Source organism: Malania oleifera, chromosome 2, assembly GCF_029873635.1.
Source record: "Malania oleifera isolate guangnan ecotype guangnan chromosome 2, ASM2987363v1, whole genome shotgun sequence".
Lineage (NCBI taxonomy): Eukaryota > Viridiplantae > Streptophyta > Magnoliopsida > Santalales > Ximeniaceae > Malania > Malania oleifera.
This window is the reverse complement of record NC_080418.1, coordinates 5,981,696-5,992,984: the sequence shown is the minus strand read 5'-3', so window position 1 is coordinate 5,992,984 and position 11,289 is coordinate 5,981,696. Positions and strand designations below refer to the sequence as shown.

General features: G+C 37.0%; 1 protein-coding gene across 1 annotated transcript; it reads left to right on the top strand.

Moving 5' to 3' along the window:
- The first annotated feature begins 3,460 nt into the window (after nucleotides 1-3,460).
- On the top strand, nucleotides 3,461-10,630 carry LOC131149088 (protein SMAX1-LIKE 6). The gene is made up of 3 exons (XM_058099162.1): nucleotides 3,461-5,365; nucleotides 7,923-8,169; nucleotides 8,368-10,630. Exons 1-3 carry the CDS (start codon nucleotides 4,173-4,175, stop codon nucleotides 10,288-10,290), a joined length of 3,363 nt encoding a protein of 1,120 aa, XP_057955145.1. The 5' UTR covers nucleotides 3,461-4,172; the 3' UTR covers nucleotides 10,291-10,630.
- Nucleotides 10,631-11,289: the final 659 nt, after the last annotated feature.

The following is an 11,289-nucleotide window of genomic DNA, read 5'->3' as shown; positions in this document are numbered from 1 at the left end:
TTATTATTTTAAAATAATATATTAAATAATATCAGGTTTACAAAAATATTTCTCAAAATAATCCTTACATAATTTTTTTACTAACCATTTAAATTTTTTTTTATTAATAATCCTAAGTATTTCATTTTTAAAAATCCTTTTAACTGCAATAATTAGGACTGTTTCAATTTTTTGTATTCTCTTTTTTTTATATATTTATTACAATAATAATAAATTAAATTATTAGAGCGAAGAATGATTTATTAATTTAAACTTTCACATAAAATAAATTAAAATTTTAATTTAATTAAAAATATTCTTTTTATTATAAATTAATATAACAGTCATATATACACTAATAACAAGATTATTTTTAATTAAAAAGGGAAATTTATATTATTTTATTTAGTAGAAAATATTTAAATATTAATTTTAAAAAAATTATTATTGAAATTATTAACTAAAAATCTTAATAATTCTAATTTAAATTATATTTAAAACTAATAATAACACTTATTTAAATACAATCAAATGTCACTTATAATAACACTTATTTCGGAAAAATCTCCTATTAAAAATAATCATATCCATCTATGCATCTATTAAAGAAAAAACATTTTTCCTAAATAATCGATACCTGTATGTTTACAAATTTCATTCACAATTTTCATACACATTCAAAGTATCAAATTAATGTAAAAATTTCAGTAGAGTCTCTTTTTAAAAAATGACCATATCCCATCCATGCATCTGTTGAAATAAAATATTTTTCCTAAACAATCAATACGAATATGTTCACAAGAGCACCTGTTCAAATGTTTCATGTATAAGTTCGTGGAAAACAATACATAAGAACACCTATTCAAATCTATGCAACTATTAAAAGAAAATAATTTTAATAGTGAATGTGAGAATGGTCTCTTTGTTGTGATCATGCGTTCGCAAGGGAAGTGAAGGAGAAATGAGGAGTTGAAGGGTGTAAAGGCAAATCTCGCTGGACCAAGCAGCGAGATTTGCCACGCATCACACACCGATTAATCGTTCCATTTTTCAAGCAAATTTCGTTGCTTGGTCCAGTGAGATTTGTCTTTACACGTGTCAACACCCGATTTTTTTGACCCTTTAAATCTCACTGTTTGGTCAAATAAGATTTGTTTAAATCTTGTTGGACCAAATAACGAGATTACGTGAGCGTCATTTTGTGAAATATTTTCTCAAATAGGGTATTATTTAATATATTATTTTAAAATAAAGATAAATCCAGAAAAAACTCTATAGTGGATGATTAGGGAGTTGGCTATCGGGATTTATGCCACATTTCAATCATTGATTTGTCAAAGGCCAACAAGTCACACAGAAGACTTGGACCAATACCAATGCTTGGATTTTTTTTTTCAAATTACTAGCTCTTCCCCTATGATATCCTTTCATATCTCTCACAAGTTATTGACTTGGAACATGGATGTAATCAATTTGATTTGATTAATTTTTTGTAAAAAAATTATATTTAAATTGAATTATTCAATTCATAATATTTATGAACCAAATGATATTATACCAAATGATGGTATAAAATTAAATTGAAGCAAATCGAAAATATTTTTCACCTTGGTTGGTGTTGATTAGTTTGGGCTCATAATGAGTCTTGATTTTGTATATTAAAAATTAAAGTATATTTTGTGAAATTATACCAATTTAATTGAAAATTTTGCCTAAAATTTTTTTTATTTGATATATGACTGGATATTTCTTCTAAAAAATGAATTGTTGAATTGAATTTTTTGAGAGATATTTAAAAAAAATTATCAATTATATTATTTAGAAATAACAAAATTGGTAAATGAATATACTTTCTCGGTTTGACTCCATCTTTTCAGTTTCATAAAATAGAAAATCAAAATCAAATTAGAGTTATTCGGTTTACTGATTTTTTGAATCAACTAAAACCCAATGACGTAAAAAAATGACCATTTCGATTTGATTCAATTTGATTGGGTTAATTTCATCGATTTTGCTTGATTTTGTTACATCCCTCTATTTGAGAGCATAAGAGATGATTTGCTTTGTACCCAATACCAATAGAACATCATGTCAAATTTGAGATACATGTTTTGTAAAGTTGCAAAAAAATAATATTTATTTGTTATTTTGTGTATATTTTTGATATATATTTATATAAATTTTACTGTTCATGCGGTATTCTCTTGTTAAATAATAATATAAAAAGGATGTAACAAAATTTATTTTGGACACTTTTACTGATTAAAAGTTTATAAAATTGTAATGCAATCATCAAACAAAGTTTTGTCATTCATGCATTGAAAATTTTGCACACTGTAAAAAACTTTTTTTGTGAAAATTTTGTATGAAAACAGTGAATTTGCTCATTTATTTAGTTATTGAGTTAAAATTTTTCATAGTTCATGTAATAAATCTATTTTAAAATTCAAAAAATAAGATAGATAATTACATTCCGTATATAGCCACTCTTTTGAAAAAAAATGTAAACAATTTATTTTTAAAAGAGATGATGCTCATAAAAATTTTACAAATTAAATTATATTCACCTATATTTTTTTTTTATAATATATGAAATTATTAAATTTTAAAATAAAACATGCGTACTTTGGATTGGGCGACATTCAAACTAAGTTAGATTAAGTTTTGCACAAAAACACTGAGTTTTATATATAGACATATTTAAATAATTCAAAAATATTTGTAAACATTGAATTGAATCTACTTGTAAAATTTTATATATACATATATACATATAAATATTTATTTCATATATTAAATTATTTTCTTTATGTTGACATGCTCAGGCCGAAACTTCAGTCCTTATCAAAGTCCACATTGTTAGTCAAGATCATTGAATTTTTATATATATATATATACATACACACAAATAGGTATACACATACATGTATAATATCTTTAGCAATTTTAGGTATTTAACGATTAGTTTTGGCTATATTATGATTGAGCGAGATTGTTATCTAACTTAATCTCAAATTCGACTCACCAAAACTCAAAAAATATAAAATTAAAATTTTAACTCAATTCCAAAAGTATTGTGTTATAAAAGTATTTAAAGGTACTCAAAGGCTAATCTCTATTATTATTATTATTCTTTTTAGTTATATTAAATGATAATTTGACTTTTGTAATTCTCACTTTTTAGGAAAAAGAAAGAGAGAGAGAGAGAGAGAGAGAGAGAGAGAGAGGATTATCGAATAAAACATTAAAATGTTTGAATCCAAATAATAATAAATAAAATTAGGCACTCAAGTTGTCATTTTTCATTTTGGTATTTGGGTTGATTGGGAGACATGTATTTGATAGGCGGAACCAAGCTGTTAGAATGGGCCCCGAAGCAGCATATAATTCCCCTCTTCGTGGGGAGGGGAACACACATCAAGAAGTGGTGGCCACGTCATTGGCGCGCGTGGACCAATAAAAGCACATCTCGTGCTTTTCGTGCCATGAAAATGACTTGGGGTTTTAGGGTTTACCGGTTTATTGCATATTTTTGTGGTAGAAACTCTACTTTCTCTCACTGGTCCTGATGTTGGAGTAGTGGTCCGCTCTCCTCTCTCTCTATCTCTCTCTCCTCCATACCTTTATCACATGCAATCTTCACAAATCCCACGAATCGACGTTTGTTCTCTCTCTCTCTCTCTCTCTCTCTCTCTCTCTCTCTCTCTCTCTCTAAATCTGATTTCTACGCTCAAAATCGATTTGCCCGTCTTATTTTAAGTGGAGGAGGCATCTTTGAAAAGGTGGAGGTGGAGAGGGAGATTTATAGATTTATGGATTTGCACAGTACTTTTTGATTCACAGAGAGAGAATCTGCTGTGCGGCATGCTTTTGTGATCAGCAGAACCAGTGATGGTGGCGGAGGGAGAGAGGGAGGGAGGGAGGGACCCACTCCGACGACGACACCATCAAACAACAAAAACGCACCTCTGTCCTCTGTCTTCTCAGTCTCTTTCTCTTTCTCTTTCTGATCTTCAGATCATTTCAGGTCAGTTGGCCTGAAATTTGAATAAATTAAACATTTCTCCAAAAGGTGATGAAGTCTACCCTCCTGCAATTTTTTATTTGGTTGGAGGCTAAGAAGGGAATAACATCTACATACCAGTTTTATCCGAACCTATATATATATATATCCATTTGTACGCTCGCCGGCGATGCCGACGCCGGTCTCCTTGGCCAGGCAATGCTTGACCGACGAGGCCGCTCGCGCCCTCGACGACGCCGTTGCCGTCGCCCGCCGCCGTTGCCACACCCAGACCACCTCCCTTCACGCCGTCTCCGCCCTCCTCGCCCTCCCTTCATCTTCTCTCCGAGAGGCCTGCTCCCGCTCCCGGAGCTCCGCCTACTCCCCCCGCCTCCAGTTCCGGGCGCTGGAGCTCTGCGTTGGCGTGTCCCTCGACCGCTTGCCGTCGTCGAAGACTGCGGAAGACCCGCCTGTGTCGAACTCCCTCATGGCGGCGATCAAACGGTCGCAGGCGAATCAGAGGCGGCATCCCGACAGCTTTCATTTGCATATGCAGCAGCAGCAGCAGCAGCAAACGACATCGATTTCGTGCGTGAAGGTGGAGCTCAAGCACTTCATTCTATCGATTCTCGACGACCCGATTGTCAGCAAGGTTTTCGGGGAAGCGGGTTTTCGGAGTTACGACATCAAATTGGCGATTCTCCAACCTCCGGCGCCGCCGGTTTCTCGGTTCTCGCGGAGCCGGTGCCCTCCCCTGTTTCTCTGTAACCTGCCCGGGGGAGATTCGGACCCGGGTAATTTTGGTTTCCCGTTTCCGTTCACGGGGCCTTCTGGGTCTGTCGACGGGGATGAGAATTGCCGGAGAATTGGAGAAATTCTGGTTAAGAGTAAGGGGAAGAACCCATTGCTTATTGGCGTTTGCGCAAGCGATGCTCTCAATAGCTTTGCGGAGTGTGTAGAAAATAGTAGTATTTTGCCGGCGCAGCTTGCTGGGTTGAAGTTAATATGTATTAAGAAGGAGGTTTCTGAGTTTGTCGCCGGCGGTGGCAGTGAGGATCAGCTGGATTTTAGGTTTAAAGAATTGGGTATTAAATTGGAGCATCATTCGGGTCCGGGTCTTCTCTTGAGCTTTGGGGAGTTGGCGGCGCTGGTCGGCGACGATGCCTCTGCCGATGCTTTGAGCCGTGTGGTTTCGAAATTGACAGGTTTATTGGAGCTTCACAGCGAGAATCTGCGGCTGATAGGGGCCGCCGAGAGCTACGAGACCTACTTGAAGTTTTTGAATCGGTTTCCTCGTATCGAGAAAGATTGGGATTTGCATCTGCTGCCCATCACTTCTTCTTCTCGACCCTCTTCAATTGAAGGGTTCGGCTCCAAGTCTAGGTCAGTGATGGTTTATCATTTCTGTTTTATTGCTTAGATTCTCATTTCTTTAGATTTGTGTTGTTTATTCATTTATCTGTATTTGTGTTCAGGTTCTGCATGTATCAAATAGTTGCTTGAAAATATGCATAGTTCAGTTTCAATCTCAATAGGAAAGTGAGAAAAAAAGAGAGAACAGTCATAATCTCAACTCATCAATTATGTTTGCTGTTTGGCCAAAAAAAGAAAAAAAGAGTATTGGAAGGGGAAATTCTTTAGTTTCCCTATTATCCCTAATGAAGATCAGTGTTGAGAATGCTGCTATGCTAGGCTGTTCAGCCACTGGCTCAGCAGTAGTTCATGCTTTTCATGCTTAGAAAGCTATATATAATGTTTTATTAGTATCTGCTGTAATTTCACAGAACTTAGTGAAAAATCCATGAACTTTTGCCGTGCAATTTCCCCTGAAAAATCTGTGTGCTAATCTGCTGCCTTGGGCAAGATTGCCATTCAGATGTGAGTTGTTTCTTAGACTGGTAGATGGTGTCCCGACTACTGAGCAAGCAGAATTATCAGTGCATATCTGGTTGTATCATTCATATGTGATGTGGTGATAGTTTTGGGTGTTTTTAAGCTTTGAAATACTAAGTTCCGGAGGTTGATCCTGTTGAGACTCTTTGTTGGACCTTGATCTCCTCATCAGCAATCGACTTTCAATGGCTTTTAAATTTTGTGCATAGCAGCCTTGGGATAAGAGTAATTGAAATTTCCGCTAAGTAAGCAATAGCATTTGAGATTGTGCATATTGCTTGTATGTATTTAATTAGAAGTTCCAAGTAGGAAGGGCAGTGACTGTTTTGAAACCAATTTGGTTTGGAAACCTAACAGTTGCTTTACCAGTGTTAACGGTGTGTAATTGTGTATTTCTCGAAGGACCTCTTTGTAGAGGTGAAAAGGGAAGGAATGGGTAGATTTCTTTTTAGTAGGATGACCTTGCTTTTGTAAGCAGGATTCCTCTACTGGACTAATTAATAGTTTGGCAATTATGCCAGTGGTTAATGATAGTGCTTTTTTGGTTGGATAGTTCTTTTCTGCCCTTCTCAAATCCAGCAAGTTAATTACTGTATGTTTTGGCATCTATTTCCCACCCAAAGTGCCTTCTTGCAGAGATCACATAGTCTGATAAATATCTATGGTGGACCATCTTGAAAAAATGTAATGATAAAAAGTAAGTAGGTAACTACCTTCTTTTTTTCATTACAGCTCTTGATTTTGATATCTTGCTTTGCATCTTTTTTCTATATCTTTGGTCACCTCAAGGACCATCTTTGCTCTTATCCAATGATGGCCCGTGAAATAGTATATATTCGTACCTTTTATTGTTGATTGGTGTGTATGAATGACAAAGGACACTCAATTTTGAAGGGATGTGTGACTTATCTTGTAATGATGGCCAAGTTCGTTGTTTTGATGTTTTAATTCCTTATCTGACATGCTTTGTCATATTGCTTGATCTTTTTATCAGATTTTTTATCATCTCCCTCCACCATACCTCCCTGGGGGTGGTCAATCTCAGAGAAAAACATTGTAGTGACATCATAAGCTTTTCTGCCCTGCTATTGATCGCCCATGGTTAAATGCATGAAATGATTCCTAATAGCTGATTTTCAAATAGGAAGGACTTGGTCCTCTCTGATTGTTGAGTTCAAAGAGTGCCCCCATAAGGCTCACGTCTCAAAAAAGCTATGCCCATTGACCAAGTACAGCCCTCATCCCTTGACAGCTCAACCCAGAAGTTCTCATGCCTTGACAGCTCAACCCAAAAGTTTTTAAGGTCATCTTCATATTAGAATGCCTTGTAGGACACCTGATTCATTCAAAAACACTGAACTTAATATATCTTAACCTCCTGAGAAATTCAAAATTTCTTCGTACTGAAACTTCATGCCTTAGGCCTGAGCGGTCCCACAGGAGGTCAAAAAGCTTTTCCTTTCTACTGTTTTATGACTTCATAATTTGATGGAAATAATGACACTCATGCTGTAAACTTCCAGACAACTTGTAGTGCAACTCTACGGTGTTTATTGATGTTATTCAACCTTGAACGGTTGAATGTGCCTTGCATTTATTAGGGGTTATAATTTAATTTTTAAGAGTGTACTCTTCAATTATTTTTATGGTCGCCTGATTGAATTTCCCATATTCATATATTTATTAAATGGAGTGAAGTGTGGCAGGCACTTGTCTTTGGTTATTGCTATTTGATATTTTGTGCATGTAAACACATGCATGAAAACATTTTTATTCTAAAAAGTATCTCCCAATTATAAAAGAATCAAGCCATGCATCATTGCAAAGTTGTCTCAAGAGCAGATAGAAGCAACTATTTTTCATTGAAAAACATGCCAATTTTAACAACATAATGTTAGAAAATGTAGAAAATGAGGAATTGTTTTACCAAATGTTTTTTTTCTGAAACCGTTTAGGAAGCATAAATGCCCCCAAAAGCATCTCTTAGCTCCTTACTGTTTTGTGTCCATTAGTTCTCACGGTTCCATGCCCCATTATTTCATTTCAGCTTGATGGGGTCTTTTGTACCATTTGGTGGGTTCTTTTCAGCATCATCTGATTTCAAAAATCCATTAAGCAGCGGAATTCAGTCTGAAAGCCGTTGTCACCTGTGTAATGAGAAGTATGAACAGGAAGCTTATGCTATTTTGAAGGGAGGATCTGGAATTTCAGTTTCTGATCAGTGCTCAGCAACCATACCTTCTTGGTTACAAATGTTTGAACAAAGCACAACCAAAGGAGCTGATGCAGCGAAGGTGTGTAATTTTCACTATATATATATATATAGAGAGAGAGAGAGAGAGAGAGAGAGAGAAAGATATTTTACTCTACTGCTATATATTTTTGTTCAATTTTCCAGAATTGTTAACGTAGATTTACAGTTGTATCTGCTTCATTTCATTAACTAATTTTTGCAATATTTTTGTAAGAATGTGCTCCTTGTTTCAATGCAGGTCCAAGATGGTGGACTGGCATTGAATGCTAAGATTATGGACCTGCAGAAGAAGTGGAATGATAATTGTCAGCGTCTTCGTCACCCTAAACCATTCCCTAAACTGCATATTTCCCAAGCCAGGTCCCAGGTTATAGGTGCTGAAGGCTTTCAATTTGCTGCTGATAAAAAGCAAAGCAGCATTAAAGATTCATCTCTGGAAGAAAGTGGATGCTCATCCACCAGTCCTTGCATGCCCATGGACTTGAACAAAATTTCTTCGTCGATGCAATACATGCCAATACAAATTTATTCTGAGGCTGCAAATGCTAATTTTCAATCCAAGCTGCAAGCAAAAGTTTTGGAGAGTTGGCGGACAGAAACAGGGAACTTTTGGTTTCAGCCAAAACCTCCACCTGATTTGACCCGGCTCACCAATCACACACCATCTTCATCTGTTGCCTCTGTGGCCACAGATTTGCAGTTGGGAACACCATATGCATCTGCCCGCCAGGAGAAAAAGAACCTGGAATTCCAGGGGCATATAAATCATCTACAGCATTTCCCAGGTTATGTTTCAGCCGCATTTGATGTGGTTAGTGACAATAGTTCAAAACGAACTGCTCAGTCATCCTCTTGCTCTGTTCCTGAACTGGTAGGACAGTTGGATCCAAGCGACCTGAAGTCACTTTGGAGAGTTCTATCTGAAAAGGTTGGCCGGCAGGATGAAGCTATATGCGCCATTTGTCAAACCATATCCCGTTGTAGAACTGGTGATAGAAGGCATCATGGCTCAAGTTTTAAAGGAGACATTTGGTTCAGTTTCCTTGGACCTGACAAATTGGGAAAGAAGAGGGTAGCCACTGCACTCGCTGAGGTAATGTTTGGCTGCACTGAAAGCTTAATCTCTGTGGATTTGAACTCTCAAGATGGACTTTGTCAGTCAAATTCAATATTTGATGGCCAGGAATTAAATGTCTCCCATGTGAAGTTCAGGGGGAAAACTGTTGTTGACTATATTGCCGAGGAATTGAGAAAGAAACCCCGTTCACTAATCTTTCTTGAAAATGTGGATAAGGCTGATATGCTGGCTCAGACTAGCTTGTCCCAGGCTGTAAGGACCAGTAAGTTTCCAGATTCGCATGGGAGAGAAATCAGCATCAACAACATGATCTTTGTGACAACATCAAGCATTACTAACAGCAATAATAACTACAATAATTTGCTCTCTTGGGAAAAACCCAGTGAATTTTCAGAGGAAAGAATACTAAGAGCTAATGGCTGGCAATTGCAACTTTTAGTTGGATGCGTTTCTAGGGATGCTGCCAGAAACACCAGTGGCATGAATGTGTTGGTTTCTCCGAGCGAAGGAACGTCAAACAAAGCATTGCTGAGGAAAAGGAAGCTACTCAAAACAAGTGACTCTGCAGAGCACGACGAAGGCTTGGAGGTGCTAAAACGGGCTGGCAAGATGTCAAAATCCTGTCTGGATTTGAATTTGCCTGTAGAGGAAATGGGAGAGGATGTTGATACTGGAAACTCGGATAGTAGTGATTGTCCCTCCGAAAACCCAGAAACTTGGTTGGAAGATTTCTTAAATCAAGTGGACGAGCAAGTAGTTTTCAAGCCATTTGATTTTGATGCTCTTTCTGAGAAAATACTAGAAGAAATCAGCATAAGCTTCCAAAAGAAGGTGGGTAATGAGGCACTGCTAGAGATTGATCCCCAAGTCATGGTGCAGATACTTGCAGCTGCTTGGGTATCAAGTGGGAAGAGAGCAGTGGAGGATTGGGTTGAACAGGTTCTGAGCAGGAGCTTTGCTGAAGCTAGGCAGAGGTATGACATCGCTTCCAGGTCCGTTCTGAAACTAGTTGCGTGTGAGGGCCTTTCTGCAGAAGAGCGATTTCCCGGGGTCTGCCTTCCTGTGAGAATTATTTTGAACTAATTTTTCTTGGCAATGTCCTTTGTAATTATTTGTATAATGTAGTTTTTGACCTTGTAATAGCATAGTTGGGTCAGTTCATCCCACAATTTTGCTGGGTTTCCCCCCTTTTGGTCCCTTTTTGACTGCAGTTAGAGAATGTAATTTCCCGTGTCCTCACAAATGAGTCAGTTGTCTTCAATTTTTTACCAGCTGGAAAGTGGACATACTTCCCTTCAGTCTAATGTATTTTGACTCCTATACTTTTGAAGACTCCAGCTTCTAAACAAAGTGTCACCTTTCAAGTTGTTTCACCATGTTTGGTACATAATAATAGAATGAAATGACTTAAAATGTTATTTTTTATTTCTAAGTTTCTCGGTCAATTTTTTTTATCTGTTCCATTTTGGCATGTTAAACAGACAGGATGTGAAAATGATGGAATGAGACCATATTCAATTTTGGCTTGGAGACTTTGGGCATGGGTAACTAGTAGTCATCTTCCATTCACTTGCACAAATCTAATGGTTGATTAGTCTCTATCATCGATCTTCCTCACTATATGGGATGCGTCCAAATATTTTTTCTAAAATTTTCAAAGATTACAAGGTGGGAAAAAGCAAATGGAAAATCATAGGCTTCTCAGAGATCGTTTTCGGAAGGGCATTTGGTACACGTGTGGAGCATAAAAATGGGTCTCGCCCCTTGTGTTTTCTGGGTATATAAGACTGGTATCACTGCTGCTGGAGGACTATTTCCCAATTGGCGTGTGTATGTGTATGTGTATGTGTATGTGCAAGTGTAAGCCTCAACTTTCCCTTGTGGGCTGGGTGAAGAATGTTGGACTGACCCATTTGCTTGCAAGGGTGTTTGGGGCTTTCCTTCTGTGGGTATTGGCCATTTCTGTCAGCTATTGGGCTGAATTGGCTTATATGGGCAACCTCTGGACCTAGCTTGTGTTTAAAAGGTCTTGGTCGCGAAGTGAATTAACATTTCCTATGTTCATTTTCAGACCTTAAATTT